Source organism: Pseudorca crassidens, chromosome 7 (genome assembly GCF_039906515.1).
Source record: "Pseudorca crassidens isolate mPseCra1 chromosome 7, mPseCra1.hap1, whole genome shotgun sequence".
In the NCBI taxonomy this organism is placed as follows: domain Eukaryota; kingdom Metazoa; phylum Chordata; class Mammalia; order Artiodactyla; family Delphinidae; genus Pseudorca; species Pseudorca crassidens.
This window is the reverse complement of record NC_090302.1, coordinates 108,466,835-108,486,121: the sequence shown is the minus strand read 5'-3', so window position 1 is coordinate 108,486,121 and position 19,287 is coordinate 108,466,835. Positions and strand designations below refer to the sequence as shown.

The window sequence follows — 19,287 nt, the reverse complement described above, 5'->3', positions numbered from 1 at the left end:
CCCCTGTGACCTCCATCCTTCTCATGCCGCATGATCGCCTTGTTAACCTTCTCGAACCGACCCTCAGCTGTGAGGAAAGCTCCCAAATCCATACCTGCAAGCCTGCACTTGTGGGGAGCCAGGCCCATTTCCTGGGTGTGTTGTCCCCCCACTTAGGTGCAGGTGCCTCAAGCTCAGCACACAGGGTCTGACTGTCTCCTCACGGAACCTGCTCAGCTCCCGTGACTGTCTCAGTGGCGAGGTGGGGGCAGCTTCCTCCAGCTCTCAGCCCCCTCCCTCCCTCGTTTTCACATCCAGCCAGCTGACGCGTAAGAGCCCATCACCGTGGTGACCCTCCCATCTCTTCTTCTTTCCACACCCACGGCTGTTTCTAGTTGTGTTGCTGCTTTTCTCAGCAACTGCAACAGCATTTCCCCTTTTCTACCAATCGCAGTGGGTGCCCACCCGCATGCAGGCTGTGATGCCTGTCCAGCCCACCCCCCTCTTGTACTCCAGACCCTGACAGATGTTGACTTACGGGAAATGGCCTGTCTGGGTACCATCTTGGCCCTGAGCTAATGCCTGCCATAAGGTGGCTTTCCCCGCTGTGGACAACTCCTAGTGACTTAAGACAGACAAGTATAAGGGTGCATGTTCACCTTTCTCCCTGCCTTGCTCCTTCTAAATGGATCCATCCGACCAACCCAACAAGTCCTAAACAGCATCTTCACAAAGAGCTCAGTTATGTACAGTGAAAGAACCTTTACTGCCAAATAAAGGTGACAACACAAAGTAACAAAGAGCTTTATTTTCATGTCCTGGTTTCTTCTAGGTTTTGCTAACGACCTGGATTCCTGCACTGTTGAGCATGTCAACTGTCACAAACACGTCACCTTGGGGAGGAAACAAGTCGCTTTTTTCTAAAGCCCATGGACACACCGGGAAGGGGGCCAGCTCCCTGGTCCCCCCGTTTCCCCTCCTTCTCCTGGCATCTCTGTCCCATGGGAAGGGTCCAGGCAGGAGGCTGAACCTGAGCAACACTCTCCTGTTACTCCCTCCCTCATCCCTGGATCCCTCTTGGGGAACCAAGAAGGATAATTCCCTTTTCCTGGTTCTCAAATGGAGGGACTTAACACCAGCCAATGTTTCAAAACCAAAACCAAACCAAACCAAACCAAACCCCTGCAAAGCGATGCTGGCTCAGCTGTCTTCCACTGGCTCTCATTTTCGCCGCCCCACTGTCACTCCGGGAGGTTTCCCCTTAACTGCCATCGCGATTTGCCTCATCTGTCAACAGTGGTGGGATTAGATAGGAAGAATTAACTAGAACTAGAAAAGAACAAAATCGGACCCTGTGGAAACTGCCTCAGCCTGAACTCCGGTGAGATGAACACCAACAGCACTGGCATCCCGACCCCACTCCCCCAATTCCTGTCCCCAGTCCCAAACCTGCCCACCACTGCTGTGGCGACACTCAGACATCACGGTCCCTCAAGGGCAAGGCTCTGCGTAGAAGGGGCCCGAGCACCCGAGGAGGGCGGCACCTGCTCTGGCTCGTCCAGCGACAACCTGGGCTGGCACTGGGGGCACCACCACGTGAGCCTCTGGAAGCCCCCTGGAGGTCCCAGTGCCTCCTTCACAACCTGGTGCCCAGCAGGGCACCACTCCTTCTGGTAGATCTGCGTGTGCTGCTGTCTGCCCTGGAACTTGCCCCGCAGCCAGCCTGCACTGAAGGCCACCACGTGGTCCACCAGGGCCTCGAGGCGCGGAAGACCCAGGAGTGAGCCGGGAGAAAGCGGGTGGATCCCAGCTCTGAACAGGACCTCGTTCTTAATGATGTTCCCTGGAAGGAGGCAGGGAGGGGACAAGGGAAGGAAAAAGGACACATCCATAAGGAAAGCTGGCCACATAATTAACAAAACAGAGTGCAGCTGATACGATGGCAGCGGAGAGCATCTCAGGAAGATCCAGTGTGGCCGAGAAGCTCTCGGGCAAGCCTCACACTGAATCATCCGGCCCGTCTGCGAAGTAGTTGCTAACACTTACCCTTTAGGTTGTTGTGAAGACAAAATGACATAAAACTCACGCGTGGCCCATGTTACAGCAAAGAGATTAACAAAATGGGCTCCGGACCTGAGTGCCTGGCTGTGAATCCCGGCCCAACCAGATCCCGGCTACCTGACCCTGGTGAATTCCCTGCCTTCTTGAGGCTTCCGTTTCCTGGTCTGTAAAGCGGGGGTAGGTTCCCCGGTTTTCGTGGGCAGTAAATGAGAATTCTCACACACACATACAAATGCTGAGCACTGTGCTGGTACGTAGAGAGGAATCAATAAATACTAGCTGTTATTATTATTTAAAATGTCAAGCATGATGCCTGAAATATAGAAAGTGTTTAGGAGGTACTATTATATTATTTTCCTACTCCTGCCTCATTTGCTGTGAAGTCAACCTCGACCTCTCCTTCCTGAATCAGTAAGTTTCTTCAAAATGTCCCAACAGTGCACTTTCTTTAACCTCTACTAGGCATTTATCATAGTCTATCTTTAGCTCCAGGGGGCTGAGTCCATGCTTGCTGGGTCACTAAACAACCCTCTCCTTCAGGAGAGAAGGTGAGCTCGGTGGAGGCCAGGCGTTTGGCATGTGTGGAGCAGATGGACAGGTGAAAAGGCTGCTCTTTCCAAGAGCTTCACAGTCACACAAAATTTCTCTCTAAAATTCGCCAGCAGACTACCTGCTTCATATCTCAGCTGTGCCCTTAGAGCAATGTGTCTTTTGCTTTAGTTTCTTCATCTGAATGAAGGGAAAACTAGTAAGTGGCCATCTTGAGGAAGAGCAGTAAGGATGAACCCACGTACCTAGCACAGTGGAGTCACCTGAAAAATGTCGGGTGTTCTGATTATCGTTTGTAACAACAGCCGGTTACACAGCATTTCTCTTGCTAATTTACCCCAAAGGCTGCTCCTGGAAGCCTGTGCTCCTCTGGGTGCAGGGTCTGCGTTTGTTCTACTATACTTCAATTAAAAAATAAATTAGGGCTTCCCTGGTGGCGCAGTGGTTGAGAGTCCACCTGCTGATGCAGGGGACGTGGGTTCGTGCCCCGGTCTGGGAAGATCCCACATGCCGTGGAGCAGCTAGACCTGTGAGCCATGGCCGCTGAGCCTGCATGTCCGGAGCCTGTGCTCCACAATGGGAGAGGCCACAGCAGTGAGAGGCCCGTGTACCGCAAAAAACAAACAAAAAAAAAATAAATAAATAAATTAAAAAAAAAAAAAGGATGGAGGGGATGTGATCCCTGCCCTCTAGAAGGTCATGCTCCAATGTGGCTATCAGGCAGACTACGACTGATAATATAATTAGGGTAGGAGAGAAGTTAGAAATGGCCTGATCTACTCCCTCATTTTAAAAACGAGGGACGTGGAGCTAAGGAGCCCAGGTGATCGTCCAGCATCACTGACACCAGTGGCGGGTGCCAGTTTCCTGCCTCCTGGACGAGGGACTTTTTCATTAGGTCGGTCAGCAGGACCACCCTCTGCCATCAGCCATACCTAAGCCTGAGAAGTATCTCTGGTCCAACAGCGTATAGCAGACGGGCTGCTCCCGGCCCAGAGCTTCCAGGGCCTGTCCTCGATGGAACTTTTCCGACAAGATGTCAGAGGTGGGTCTGACCACCGGGCAAGAGGAGCTCCACACCATCCGACAGTTATAGAAGGCCAAGAAGCCGCCCCCGCCGAAGTGCAGGACCAGCCTGGGAAGAGAGGAGAGGTCACAGTGCACAGGGCTGTGACAGCAGCATCAGGTCACACGTGCACACACAGCTCCCACTCCGCTCAGGATAATCTGGGGAAGCTAAGGTCCCAGAGGAGAAAAGGGATGGCTCTGCCAGAATTGTTAAACTCTCACGGCCAAATGGAGTAATTAAAAGAAAATGTCTACTCTCCCCTTTTTTCTGATAATAACAATACGTGTTGGCAGAAGACAACTTGGGACGTACAGAAAAGTCTCAAGTCCAGGAGGTGTGGCTATGGCACAAAGCAGGGCTTGTTAAGGAAGGAGGACAGAGAAACTGATGCCAGGTAGGCACCTCTCCCAGTCCCGGGCAAGATCTACCAAGAAAGACACATACACACACCGCCCCCACCAGGGACACAGGAGAAACCTCATGAACCCTGATAAGCAATAACGGGCTACTCTGTGAGGGGAGAGACTCGGGCTGCAGCTGGACTCCAAGACTCACGTATCTGACCTGGGTGGTATCTTATGTGAAAGTAAAGGGACAGCTTGAGAGGAACAGGACTCAGAAAAACACCTACGCATAGTACCTGCGGTAATTACTCAAGGAAAAGTACATCCCAACAGAAATTAAATCAGCAAGGATCTCAAGAGGAGGGGAGATGGAAAGGATGGATGGAAAGATTAGCACTGGACTCTGTCACGTCTACTGTGAGATCCGAGTGGCCTGCAATCATAACAGTGCACCTGTAATCCAAGTGTGAGGAAAGGATTCTCTGAACAAAAAGACACCTATATTAGTGTGTTTTTAATATTAATTAATTTAATTATACATAACTAACAGTGTAGTTAATTAACAATACGGAACTAAAATTCTAAACTATCTCAGCAGACACAAGAGATGGGGTAGAAATGGCAGGAAAGTACAGAAGTAGAAATATTTTAAAGGTCTCATCTCAGATGGAGGGGGGAAAGAGAGTGAGCAAAATACCATTGTTAATAATAGGGAAGAGATTATTAATTTAATACTATTAAAAATTTGATAGTTATTAACTCAGGGAAAAAAACAGATATCATTTAAAGATAATATTATTACCAAAAGAATAAAGATGAATAGCAGTACTTCCAAATTAACAGAGGTTTAAAAAAAAAAGGAAGAAAAGAGACTTCCCTGGTGGCGCAGTGGTTAAGAATCCGCCTGCCAACGCAGGGGACACAGGTCCGAGCCCTGGTCCGGGAAGATCCCACATGCCGCGGAGCAACTAAGCCCATGCGCCACAACTACTGAGCCTGTGCTCTAGAGCCCATGAGCCACAACAAGAGAAGGCACCACAATGAGAAGCCCACGCATCGCAACAAAGAGTAGTAGCCCCCGCTCACTGCAACTAGAGAAAGCCCGCACACAGTAACAAAGACCCAATGCAGCCAAAAATAAAATTAATTTTTAAAAAAAGGAAGAAATGTGATAAATCCAACAGAAAAAAGAAAACAAGGGACAATAAAACTACAAATGAAAGAAAATCCAAATAGCACAGTTACCCCATTTCAAAACAAGGAGTTTGCATCTGAGTTTAAAGAGATACAAAAGCCTGCTATTTACTGTTTATAGCAAGCATACCTAAAATAAGTGAAAAAACAGACCTACAACTAAGTGGAAAAAAGACCAGGGGGTGAGCCAACCAAACATGGAGTGGCACTGTTAACATCAAAGAGAAGCAGAATTAGGGCTAAAGGCAGAGACAGGGTCCAGGATTGTTTAATAATGAAGCTGCAAAGAACCTTTGAGAGTCAGGGACCCTGATGCCTGGGACCAAGGGCAGCAAAACACAGAAACAAAAACGAAAGACAAGGAGAAACTCTATAAAACCACAACTAGCCTGGGGGACTTCAATGATCCTCTTCCCAAGTTTTGCATATTAAACAAAAAAAAATAAGCAAAGGGCTTCCCTGGTGGCGCAGTGGTTGAGAGTCCGCCTGCCGATGCAGTGGACACGGGTTCGTGCCCCGGTCCGGGAAGATCCCACATGCCGCGGAGCGGCTGGGTCCGTGAGCCATGGCCGCTGAGCCTGCGCGTCCGGAGCCTGTGCTCCGCAACAGGAGAGGCCACAACAGTGAGAGGACCGCGTACCGCAAAAAACAAAAACAGAGAAAAGCTGAGCTATCAAAACAATAACCTGTTCTTAACATTTACAGAATGTTTTTCTTTTTTTGTTTGTTTGGTTTTTGTCAGAATGTTTTACTTTTAATGAACATTCTATCTTCATTTATGTACACAAAACGTAAGCAAAGATCAATTATGTGTTTGGCTGCAAATCTTGATGCCAAAAGTAGAAAATTTACAGGCTGCCACCCTGATCGTAATCCAATAAAAAAAATTAAAACAAAAAAACCCCAAAAAAGATGACCACAAACACTCAAAGATTTGAAAAATTAGGAAATAATCTTCCATGTGGTTAGTATACAAAACTATTAATTATTTGAAAGACCCACAAAGTAGATAAAACTCAGGCAAGCCTAATAAAGAAAAAAAGGGGGTAGGGCAGGCAAAGCAAAATATGCAACATGGAAGGAGTTATAACGTGACAGGAAGAGATTCAAAAATAAGTGAATGACATGAGTTCACTGTGTGGCAATAAATCTGAAGGCCTGCAGGACCAGCCTTGTTAGTGGAAGAGCGTTCCAATCGCCCCGGCTGGTGACCGGGTCCGGAATCAGCCAACGAGGCCAGCTTCGGGGCCATGAGAGGTTTCCTGGGGGTTTCGGGGAAAGCTCTCCTTGCTCATCTGAACTTTAGAAATGACCCTCTCTCCTCTCTTCCTCTTTTCTTGTGTGGATATAAGGCCTGGAACTGCAGGAGTCTCCTGCTGCTGGTCTAAGGACAAAAGCAACATGTGGCAAAGTGCAAAGTCAGGAGAATCACAAGAATGTGAAGCCAGAGGCTTGGACCTGCGTCAACGCCACAGCCCGCACTCCCTCTGAGCTTCTAACGTGGTTGACCCCTGAACAACTTGGGGGTTGGGACACTGACCCTCTGAATAGTTGAAAATCCGCGCACGTAACTTGCAGCCGGCCTCTGTATCCACGGTTCCGTACCCACGGATTCAACCAACCTCAGAGTGAGTCATGCAGCAATGTAATATTACTATTGAAAAAATCCCCGTGTAAGTGGCCCCGTGCGGTTCAAACCTGTGTTGTTCAAGGGTCAACTGTCTGTGAGTCAAAAGAATCTCACCATTCAAGCCAGTCTGAGGTTTTCTTTTTTTCTCTCTCTCTCTCTTTGTTTTTGGCCTCACCATGCGGCTTGCGGGATCTTAGCTCCCCGACCCGGGATCAAACCCAGGCCCTCGGCAGTGGAAGCGCCAAGTCCTAACCATTGGACGGCCAGGGAACTCCCGATCTGAGTTATTTTTATTGTCCCAAGCATCTTACTGGCCTTACATAATACCATAAACAAAGACTGTAGTTCTGGACATGAAAAAATATATAATTATGAAACTAGAAAAGTATTTTGATTTGGAGATAGAAGGAGCCTTTTTTAGCAAGAGGATAAAACTTAAGAGCTATCAAGGAAAATACTGACCACTCACTACCTACAAACTAAAAATCCTGAATGCCTAAAGGCACAAACACCATCAAAGGACACAGACAGGCTGGAAACACTAGCACCACACATCACAGAGGTTAACACACAAGGTCCGAAAGCCCCTACAAGTTGATAAAAAGTACACAAAAAACTCAGTGCTACCAATAAGAACGTTCATTCTCTCTGACCAGCAATGATTCCTCTGGGAATCTACACTAAGGAAAGAATCCTGAACATGGATAGAGTTTTCTGCACCGATATTCTCCTCAACATGAACAGACTGAAAACTGGGGCAATTCTGTCCCTAAATTCAGAGAGCACTAGTCAAGCCATAAAATGTTGTTCAGAGGCCTCCCAGCCTCAAGGGCTGTGCTTGTTGGGAAAGTACTCCCCGCTCTCTAAGCTGCCAGGTGGTCCCCATCCCTCTCTGGGTGCAGACCACAGTCGACCTGCCATCTCAGTGGGCAGAGGAGTGGGTTCTCTCTCCTAGGCGGCAGGCTGCTGGAGACCACCCAGCTTGCCCGCAGAGCCCGGCCCAGGCCCGCACAGCGGAGCCCTGGCGAACCCCACAGACCCCGCACAGCTGCCGACAGTCACAGCCCACGGCCTGCTCAACCACGCCTTACCTTGGAACAGGGTCCCTCCAGTCACCCCTCTTGTTTGCTTTCTTCGCTCTGGAGAACTCGTTCCCCCAAACGCTGCCAAACAAGCCAAAGCTGACCTGCAGCCACCTCTCGGCACCTCCTGCAGGGGTGTCTCCCCACAAACACCGCAGACCATCACCTCCACTGGGGACAGCATCGTCTCCTCCTGGGAACCGGGAGGACTGCTCAGAGACTTCCTGGTGGTGCCCGGCCTCTTCCTTCCACTCTTTTTGTAGAGGCTCTGACAGTGGGTTGTTGCCAGGGGACACGATTTCTTCATCTGGATCAAATCTAAGGAATAATTTCTTTCCATGGACCTAGAAAAAGATGAACATGATCTAAGGCTCTGCTATAGACTTATCTGTGTCCTCCCAAAATTCATGTGTTGAAATCAACCCCCAGTGTGATGGTGTCTGGAGGTGGGGCCTCCAGGAGGTGATTAGGTCATGAGGATAGAGCCCTCCTGAATGGGATTAGTGCCCTTATAAAAGAGACTTCAGTGGGCTCCCTCAACCCTTCTTCCACATGAGGACACAGCAAAACGATGGCTGTCTACAAACCAGGAAGTGGGTCCTCACCAGACACTGAATCTGCTGGCACCCTGACCTTGGACTTTCCATGCTCCAGACTGTGAGAAATAAATTTCTGTTGTTAATAAGCCACCTGGTGTGAGGTATTCTGTTACTGCAGTCAAAACAGACTGAGTCTTACCCAGAACGGGGAAGACTGGAAGAGGTGTATACAGACATTTATCCTAACGCAAATGTCTCCCCTCTTGCCTCTTCCATGAAACTTTCCCAACTTGAATATTTGGGACTTGCCTTTTCCTTTTTGCTCCAGCCACGTGGGCACTTAGTACATGGTTTTCAAAGTGATTAGAAGCAAGTGGAAGAATCAGATCAGCAATGAAATAGATGCACGCTAGATGCAGGGCCACCCTAGAATACCTGAGGGGAAATACTCCCAATTTTTTCATGAATTAGCTAATAAGTAAATACTTATTGTCATTCCTGTATTCAATTCATAATACTTTTTCTTTGTTAGAAATAATCAGCATACCTACACACACACACCACACGCAAATTGACAGCAGCTGAAGACGACCCACTGTAAAATTCTGCAGCCCTCACCGTCCCCCCGAAATTGGATTTCATAGAAGGAATGGCCACACGAGACCTCACAATCAAAAATGACGATCAACACGATTGCAGTAGAAGAAAATGAAAACAGAAAATGTGTGTAAAAGAATGTTCCAGCTGCTGAGTATCCTATTTTCATATTGCTAGTCCTGGCAGGTAATGTGTACATGGCCCGATTCCAGGATAAGCGTGTTCTGCAAGACCCGAAATTCAGGCAGTCTTTCCAAGAACTAAACACCAAACATCTGGCATTCATAATGGAACTGCCTGTGATATTTTGACCCCCAAAGGTACGTACTTAAAGATCACAGTTCTGATGAGATCTCCAATTTGTCAATTAGTATAAAAGTTAACCACTGGAGCAGTCTTTTGAAGGCCTCTCCCCCAAAGAGGGCATTATCTTTCTAAACAATTCCAGAATAGCTTAGCTGCAAATCTGAGCACAGTTGTTTGCTGCCACACATCAGAAATGGCTTAACTGAGCTCACATAAAAACCTGGGCAAGGAATTAAGCAGGCATGAGAGAATCTGCTCCAGGCAACACTTTCTCGGTGCAACTCACCCACGCTGGAATAAGGCTGATGAAAATATGTCAGATGACCCTCAAGGTCAAAACATTTACCAGGTCAAAAGGCCTAGGTCAGGAGACCCTTGCACCCTTCCCAACAATGGCAATTTCCGCCGTCCCTCTTTTAAATTCCTCTGACACTATGGATAGTTCAGTTCTAACTGCTAACTGGGTTTATACAACGTGCCAGACAGTGTGCTAGGTGCTGAGGGTCACACAGAGGAGTGAGCCTCTGCTCCTTCCCTCAGGGAATTCAGGATTTAAAAGGAATGAAGTTCTGACACAGGTTGTAACAGGGATGAACCTACGAAACATTATGCTCAGTGAGAGAAGCCAGTCACACATGGCATGATTCCAAGTATGTGAAATACCCCCCCAAAAGGCAAATCTGTAGGATAGAAAAGAGAGTAAAATGGTCGCTTAGGGCTGGGGGTGGAGAGTTGGGGTGAAAGGGAAAGGACTAATGGGCACAAGGCTTCTTTTGGGGGTGACGAAATGTTCTGAAGTTGATGATGGTGATGGTTGCACAACTCTGTGTCAAGAAACTGAATTGTACACTTGAAATGGGTGAACTGGATGTGATGTGAATTACACCTCAACAAAGCTGTACATATTTTTTAATTGGAGGACTGATATGAAGTCTAAGTATACAGTGGGATTTGATCTCCAGATGTCCCACCCACCCAGACTAGGATGGGACAGAAACATTAACAGGCGGAAAGGACTCAGTATTTACCTCCCACCCCTAATGCTTTCTTAGGCAGCTCTGGAGTGTGTGCTCTGCAAAATGAGAGGCTAAAACAAAAGAGAAGATGATATGGGACCAAGTGTGGAGAAACTGCTGGCTGCCTCCCAATATCCCTCTCTCCCCTTCTCCCTACCAACAAATTTACTGATTTACAGGAACATCAACATACTCAGCTAAAAACCTACGTCTCCCAGCCTCCCTTGCAGATGGGGAAGCCAGTGAGATTGTGCAGCAATGGTCAAATGTGGTTTCCGGGAAATCTCTTTAAAATGGATGAACCAGTTTCCAGCTCTCTCCTGCCTTTTCTTCCTGCCTGGAATGTGGATGTAATGGCTGGAATTCCAGCTGCCATGTTATTATCATCATCATCATGAGGATGAGGGCTAGACCCCAGGGAGAGAAGAGCAGGAGCTTGGGCCCCAGTGATCTTGCATCACTCCTACACCACCCTGGACCGCCTCCTCTGGACTTCCCATTATGGGAAGGGGGAAAAAACCTCCTGACTTGTATAAGCCACTCTTCTGAGTCTGTTATGAGCAATTATACATAATTCCTGACACAGAAACTGGAGAGCTCATAAGGAAGGACAGTGAAGGGCCATGCCAGATATACAGCCAGCACAGAGTGGAGCCAATTTTCCTCTGCCTCACGAGCCCACCCTGCTCATTCCACCTCCATGTTTGAATCTGTAACTGATTCTCAAACCTGAAATGCCCTTTCTTCTCCTTTTGACCCACTTAAGTCCTCCATCCTTTAAGGTCCAACTCAAGTCCCATCTCCATCATGAAGGCTTTTTCTCCAGGCCACAGGACCTCTTCTATGTCGAGGCCCCCAGCTGGGCCTTAATCACACACTCCCTTCCTCCATTCATTGTTACCTAACAGCTTCCCATTTAGGGACACAGGTCTAAACTTCCAAATTCAACTCTCAGATCCTGAGAATAGGACCCACGGACAGAGAAACAGAAAGGGAGCCCACTGATGGGGACCCAAATGCCAGGCAGCTCCCCAAGGCCACCTCCCTTAGGCTTCTGGGCTCCCAACACTGACCCCTGCCTTGGTTTACTGGGAAACCAGTGCCCAGATCCATCTCAAGGCTCCCTTGCCTCACATTCTTCTGTCCACTCAGCTATTGAGTAAATATTTTCTGCAAGCCAGCTCTGTGAGGGCAGGTGCTAAGATCCCGGCCACTGGGACCCAGAGGCAAAGGGACATTAATCCTGTCCTGCAAACTCTGCAGGACAGTCTGGACAAAGAGTCCAGGTGCTCTCACGGGAACAGCACAAACCTGGAGGTCAGGGGGCCTGTGCTCCAGTCTCTGTCCCTTGCTAGCTATGTCGGCTTGGGCTAACCGCTCCCCCTCCCTGAGCCCCACCTCCAAATGCAGAAAACACACATGAAGGTGTAGCAGACCTCTTCCAGACCACTTCCAGTTCTAACCAAGAATGGTTTTATAGCCTGTGTGTGTGTGTGTGTGTGTGTGTGTGTGTGTGTGTGTGTGAGTGAGAAGGGCAAGGTGGAAGACAGAGAACTAGTATTTACTGAGCACCTATTATGTGCCAGGTGTGTGTGTGTGTGTGTGTGTGTGTGTGTGTGTGTGTGTGTGTGAGAAGGGCAAGGTGGAAGACAGAGAACTAGTATTTACTGGCCACCTATTATGTGCCAGATGTGTGTGTGTGTGTGTGTGTGTGTGTCTGTGTGTGAGAGAAGGGCAAGGTGGAAGACAGAGAACTAGTATTTACTGACCACCTATTATGTGCCAGGTGTGTGTGTGTGTGTGTGTGTGTGTCTGTGTGTGAGAGAAGGGCAAGGTGGAAGACAGAGACTAGTATTTACTGAGCACCTATTATGTGCCAGGCATAAAGTCGGCTTAATTCAACAATTTTAACTGGTAGGTGTTTATCCCCATTTTACAACTCTAGCAGACACTAGAGCTAAGAAGTTATGTAACTTGCTTAGAAACACACAGCTAAGAAGCAGCAGAAATCCTTGGTTTTTCTACCGCCAATTACCAAATGCCTCCTAAGTGCCGAGCACTCAGTTAGGTGCCAGGAATACAATATTGCGCCCTGTTTACTTGTCTCCTCCACTCAACAGGCAGGACAAATTCAGCAGTGAGCATCCAACAAGAGGTACAGGGTGCCCGGGAAGCACAGCAGAGTCTCTTCTCCAACTCAGAGCAGGCAGGGCAGGCTTCTCAGAGGACGTGATGGCAAGGCTGAATCCAGAAGGAGACTAGGAATTACCATGGTAACATGAAGGGACAGGAATGGGGGTGGAGCTGGGAGAAAAAGGGAGACCTGCCCGCACAGGGGAGCAGCACGTCACCATGAAGGACTGTGAGAGGAGCTCTAGATAGTTCAAAATGATTGGAGAGAGATCTGGGGCAGGGTGAACTGCAGGCCAGAGAGGGAGGCATGAGTCAGACCACAAAGAGCTCTGCAAGCCCCTTAGGGCAGGGGTCCCCTACCGCCGGTACCGGCCGGGCCGCAGCCTGTTAGGAACCGGGCCGCACAGCAGAAGGGGAGTGGCGGGCAGAAGAGCGAGCGAAGCTTCATCTGCAGCTCCCCGTCGCTCACATTACCACCTGAAGCATCCCCCCCCCCCACCGCCCCCGCCATCCGTGGAAAAACTGTCTTCCACGAAACTGGTTCCTGGTGGCAAAAAGGTTGGGGACTGCTGCCTTAGGGAATTCTGACTCATGCTCAGAGCAAAGATGAGTCAGGCTGAAACCCAGATCAGAAGGCTATGCTCTTTCCTCACCTCCTTGCTGGCCCCATAGAATTAAACACGGTTTCCAAACAAGGTGCACATCAGTCTGTCCGAGTCATCACCACCACTCCAGACGCTGAATGTGAATACCCAGCTCATGCGCGTGTATTTTTTATAGTTCCACAGGCTACTGTGCTGCTCATCCGAGGCTGAGAAATGTCAGAAGGGGAGCTGCGTGGGGTCCCAGCGTGGTCGCCTCAGGCTCCAGGAAGTGACAGCATGAAAAGTCTTGAGATAAATTTAGGGGCGGTACAGGGTGTGCTGATGGAGTCGGCCTGCTGGGGTGGGCTGTGGAACGAGCCCATCAGAAGATGACGAACTCACCTGGGTGTCCTGCAGCCACAGGGACTGGAAGCCCACAGGGTTCAGCTTCTTACTGCTGCCCCCTGTCTTGACCACCTGCTGCCCCACGAAGGGGGAGACCAGATGGTGAAACTTCCTCACAGACGGCCCCTCCGGCATCCCTGCAGGCAGAAATGTGGAAAAGAGGCCACTGACTTAGCTGGTTTCTCTAGCATTTCTGATGGGTGCCAAGCTCCACACAGCCGTTTTTTGGGGGGTTTTTTGCCATCAACTTTAAGAGCATATACGGCCAAAAAGGGAATGTGCTGGGAAGCGGGGGTCGGATCAAAGAGAAAGCCCCGGTGCGGCAGGCTGTGAGCCAGCTTCCTGAGGACCGTTGCCCCATCCCAGCCCCTCTCGCCTTTCTTCAGGCAGCACCAACAGTGTGCCAGGCATCACACCACAAGCGCCCTCCGCTTTGATCCTGTGGCAGCCTGGACGGGAGCCCACCCTTGTTACTTGTTTCCTGGACTGTGGTCCTAACTCATCTCCAGGCTTTCTCTGTCCTCCTTCTGCCTCCCCAAACCAATCATTCCAGCCCACTGCTGCTGCTTTATCTCCCCTCTTTCAGAGGAGAGATGGTCGAGGTAGAGAAGGCTATAAGGGACACAGACACAGACGCAGATCCAGCCCTGCCAGGATCACCCTGCTAGTAGCAGCACTGCGTATGTGACAACAATGCAGGGCTCAGAATCATGACAGGTGCAGACACAGGGTCATGTCAGGTCAGATCAGGGAGACGCCACATCCGGCTTACCAAGAGAAGATTATCCCTGGTAACTGAGAAACAGCTGGGGCTCCATTTTAACCGTGATGTAGGATGACCTGTGACCCCCACCTCTTCCTGCCCAAATCATCCAAGTTCACTGCGAGCTTGTATGGGAGCCATTCATATGTTTGGGCCTGAGCGCTCGGCACCCCAGCTTCTAAGACACAGAAGGCATTCCCCCCACCCTTACCCTACTTATCTACCTGTTTCCTCACCTGCACAAGACTGCAAGTTATGATGAAAACCCAAAGAACTAAGCAGTTTCCTGGCACAGTGGTAGCTACTGCATTTCAGTAATTTTAAATAATATTTAAAAATCTCTGAAATGGCGGTGCCTCTCACAGTCCATGCTTTCTCAGAGTTTAATTAGCAGCACGTTCCATAATATGTATTTTTAATTTGATGGTGCTTTAAACTCACTAAAATGTAGTACAATTGCCCCTAATCAGACCTTCAAGTCACTCGAGAGGCTCTCCTGACAAAACTGCGGGGCTGCAGGAAGACCGGCCACAGTGCAGCCGACCTGATCCTCTACCAGCTCTGCGCCCTGGTCTCTCCAACCGTGGAAGCTTCTGGAAAAGCTCCCCTCTGAAATGCCTCTGATGCTTAAAATCTTCCGACACAAGGGCATGTTTCTTTCTCGGTTTTATTTATGGAGATGGAAAGCTGGGCAGCGAGCTGCCTCTACCACAGCCTTAAAAGATAAGAAGCCGAAGGGACACAGGTCCCGAGGGGACACCCCGCGCACCCTCGTTAACCGAGGGTTAACGGCGTAAGGGGCTGGCTAGCGGACCACACTGACAGAGGAGAGGGCGTCACCGCCGCCCCCGGGAGAGTCTAAAATGCCTGCTTTGCCCAGCGCCTTCTCGGGGTGATGCGGGGGAGAAGCGGGCGCAGAGACGGGACTGACGGTCACTGCAGGAGCCTCGGTCGCGGGCGGGGGAATGTTAAAAAGTGGTAAACAGCCAAAAAAGAAAGAAAAATTCAACCCGGGCTGCGGGTTTCCATGAGGGACGCTTCTAAAAGGTTCGGTAACAGTTTTCACGCCGGTAACAAGGTGACGAGGGTAAAGCTGGGGAAAGCCCTGCATTTCCGACGGGGGAGGTGGACCCGCTACAGCCAAGGACGCGCCGCTCCGCCCCCTCCCCACCCGCGCACGTCCCGCGACGCCGCAGCGGGACTCGTGGCGGGACTTACCGGCTCCCCGCCCGCAGACGCCGGGACCCCAGCGCCTGCGAGGCCCGCAGACCGCCTCCGCGCGGGCCGTGGAACACCCGGCGCCCGCTGTGCGCGCGGGTTCCTCCCGGGGTGCGCGCTTGACTCTGTCGTAAGCGGGCGGGGGAAGCAGACCTCTGACTGGAGGTGGGGAGTGGGTAGAGCGAGGCTCCTCCCTCGAGGGGGTGGGGTAGCTCGGGGCTCCGCCCCCCAGTGAGCGTAGGAGGCGGGGCTCGCCCTGCGTGGGTGGGGTTCGGGATTTCGTTGTCCAAACAGGTGCGGGGCTCTGTCCTGGGAGGCGGGAGTGGGGGGCGGGTCTCGCCCTTGGGAGAGCTGGTGAGGGTGCGGAGCTCCTCCCCTAAGGAGGTCGCTGGACGCTGGGCCAATGCCGAGTGTCGCGGCTTAAGGGTGGAGAGAGAGTGAGTCTGAGCAGATGCGGGGGAAGAAGCAAACCGCGTTTGGAACGTTTATTGTCTTACGAAGGTAGAGAAAATTAAGTTGCTGAATAGGAGAACTTTAGGTGGTCAGGCAAAGGCAAGCCTTTGGTTTTGCTGGGCCTCCGAGCCCGGCGAGGTAATTGTGAAAAGGAAACAGGTTGTCAAGAAATCTCATGAAGTTTTTAAAGGGTGGGATTTTTTTTTTTTACTTTATATGATTTGAATATTATTATTTGAATTTTTACCATAAGCAAATTTTGCTTTAAAGGTAATATTAAATTTTTCCAGACAATACAAAAGATAAAATAGTAGACTATTTTAAAATAAGAATGTTCCATTGTTGTTAATTCTCCAAAGAGGATGGGGAGCCAGCACTTTCCAAGAAGTCAGCAGGGAAGTTTGGGGAAACTGATCCGGATGGCAGGCACCAGGGACCATAGCTGAGAGGGCCCTGGGGAGGTCTTGGCCAGCACAGGGAGACAGGCCCAGCCCCTCCCCAGGTTGTGTCCTGCTGATCCAGCCGGAGCAGTACGGGTGGCCCTTCTACTGAACCGGCTAGGGCAGGAAGTGAGGAGAGGAAGGCTGGAAGGTCTGTGTGCTGAGGGTGCTCAGCACAGAGGAGCCCTGGAGGGGGGATGAGGTTTGAGGGGATGGTGTTTCCATCCCCCCCGGGCCTTCTGGTCTCCCTCTTTCTGTACCTGGCGTCTTCTGGGAACAACATACCCACCACAGGATGCCACCTGCTATAGGATCAAGCACACCCTAACAGTAGCTTCTGGAGCCCCTAACTCCCCATTCTGTAGACTCTGGCTGAGCTGGGAAGGAAGCCAGAGACACAGTCCTTGCCTCACCTCTTGGACTGAATGCCTGGTGCCTAAGAGAGCTCTTCTGAGGCCGAAGGGTTGTAGAGTTGAGCAACCACGTGGTTCACAGCTTACCTCTGTCATTTACAGCATAGCTGTTGTTTGCTGAGCACATGCACTGTTCTAAGCTCCTTACATATATTGCCTCAATAGTAGTTATGGGGAGACAAGCAAGTCACAGTACCTCTGAATCTATTCAGCATGAAGTGGGATAGCTATTTCATGGTGTTATTATGGAAATATCACAAAGCAAGGTTTGTAGCAGGGCCCAAGATTTTGCCTTTTTCCCACAAGCTCACGGATGCTGCTGCTGCTGCTGGAGGTCCAGGGACACAAGGTGGAGCAGCGAGGACTCAGCAGCACGGTGGTTGGCAGTTGGTGGGCACTTAGTAAATATTCTTTGAATGAATGGCTAAATGAGGTCTTAGATACGAAACTCATAAACTGTAAAGTGCGGTGCAAATGTATGCAATCACCATTCTAAGACAATAGAGCTGGGGAATCTGCCTGGAGAAGGGCAAGCTTCCAGAAGTGCAACTACAGGATAGCAGTGAAGAACACTGTTGCTGCCTCAGACTACCTGAGTCCAAATCCCACCTCTCAGTGCGCAGAGCTGGGCGAGTAATTTAACCTTTCCATACCTTAGTTTCTTCGTCTGTAAAATGCAGTGAAATGCCTACCTCACTGGCTATGGTGGGATTTACTGAGATGATTCACCTAAATCTCTTAGCACTTAGCCTGACATGTAGCGATAGATCAATATGTTCTTAGTTATTATTAGTTGCGTCCTGGACGGGGACGGGGGGCCACCTCAAAGCCCACAGGAGCCTGGGCCTCAGCACAATGGGGGTCAGCACCCAGTTTTCTAAGGGCCATGGAGCCAATTTCTCCCTCTCCCTTTGTGCCGGTGACATCTTAAACAGGATTAAAGTTACAATGACCATGAAAATCGATTAAAGCAAGAAAGGATGTGATGGAGAAAAGCAGTAGGATGTGGTGAGGAATCAGACTGCCAATGAATGAGCTTGGGGTCCTGAACCACATGGAGGATGTTTCATGTGTCTCTAGGAACACCTGGGGAGCCTGGAGAGCTGAGAATGAGGCTCCCGGGTCCATTCCAGTTGTCCCTCTTTTTTGGATGTGTTACTGTGGACGGTGAGCCCTATTTTCCAGTGGTTCTAGGGCCTTCTTTCATCATGTCTAAATTGGAGAATTCGGAACCAAGGATTCTCCCCAACTTCTAGAAAGACGTTGAAAGACTTCAGCTTGGAGTGGGACCCCAGGTTGTGTGGGGTTTTCAGCTTTTAGGTTTCCACTCTTTGGGAGAGGCAGGGGGGCGGTGTAAAAACTCAGATTCTGCAGTCAGGTTTGAATCCTGGTTCTGCATGTACTAGTTCTGTGGCCTAAGGGAGCTACTTAAAATCCATGGGCTGTATCTCCTTCGTGTGCAAAACGTGGTTGTGAGGATACAGGAAAGTTTTAATGGATGTATAAGGCTACTTACTAGCGCAGCTGATTTGCAGGAGTGCTCGGTAAGTGGCAGGTACTTTTTTTAGCACAGTTTCCGGGGTGGTCTCAGATTGAATGTTTGAAAATCAGGCTGTTGCATTGTGGAGGCCACAAGGAAGAGAACGCCGGCGCCCCCAAATGGTGAGCGCATTAACTGCAAGGGAGGTATCTTTATGCCAGTCTCGGCCTCCTTAGTGAGGGTAGGTGCTCAGTAAGTGCCCCTCTTCCTCATACCGGCTCTGTGGCCTTGGGCAATTTCCCTCGACGATGGTGGGACAAGAGGGTTTGGACCCGATGATCTCTGAAACCCCTCATGATCTGTAAATGAGTCAGGCATGGCCTCCCAATCCAGGCATCCTTTTTCCTAGTGGGGTTATTTCCCTTCAATTCGACTTGCTCTGGTCAGCTGAGGAAGGAAACCTCAGCAATACTACCCCCAGTCCTTAGCAGCTCGTGTCCTGTAACCCCCCCTGTACTCCCACAGACTCCAGGCCCAAACCCTCCTGTAAGGAAGGGGCTACCAGGAATTCCTCAGCCCTGTCCCTGTGCAAACTGCTAGATTTTAGGCTGCAGGACCTCCAGGGGGGCCTAGGGCCTTGACAACTGCCCTGGGACTGTCCCACTGCTTTACTTCATAGCTAAATGGCAAGGTTTGCTCTGGGTCCCAAGTACCAGGACACCCTGGTCAGATGGAGCTGACCTGGTCAGTTCGACCACCACAGCCTTGCAGCCCTGGACTAAACTGGAGCCTGAGTGTAGGTGTTCTTAACCTGGGGAATATGGAGAAGTTTCCAGAGTTCATAGAACCCCTGAAATTGTGAATGGTGTATGTGTACCACTCATATATGTGTACCTTTCTAGGAAAGTGGTCATGGATTTTGTTACATTTTCAGAGAGGTCTGGGACTCCAAAAATTTAAAAAAAAAAAAACATTGCCCCAAATTGCAGAAAAGACTTTCTTCAAGCATTCTCCAAGCAGGACCCTGTTCCG

The 19,287-nt window shown here is 49.9% G+C and overlaps 1 protein-coding gene across 1 annotated transcript; it reads right to left on the bottom strand.

The window, feature by feature from the left end:
• Positions 1-772: 772 nt before the first annotated feature.
• On the bottom strand, positions 773-15,627 carry NEIL2 (nei like DNA glycosylase 2). Its single transcript, XM_067745335.1, has 5 exons — positions 15,470-15,627; positions 13,486-13,625; positions 7,918-8,252; positions 3,525-3,724; positions 773-1,822 (listed from the first exon to the last, which is right to left on the bottom strand). The coding sequence occupies exons 2-5, from the start codon at positions 13,621-13,623 to the stop codon at positions 1,461-1,463; spliced, it is 1,035 nt and encodes a 344-aa protein (XP_067601436.1). The 5' UTR covers positions 13,624-13,625; positions 15,470-15,627; the 3' UTR covers positions 773-1,460.
• Positions 15,628-19,287: the final 3,660 nt, after the last annotated feature.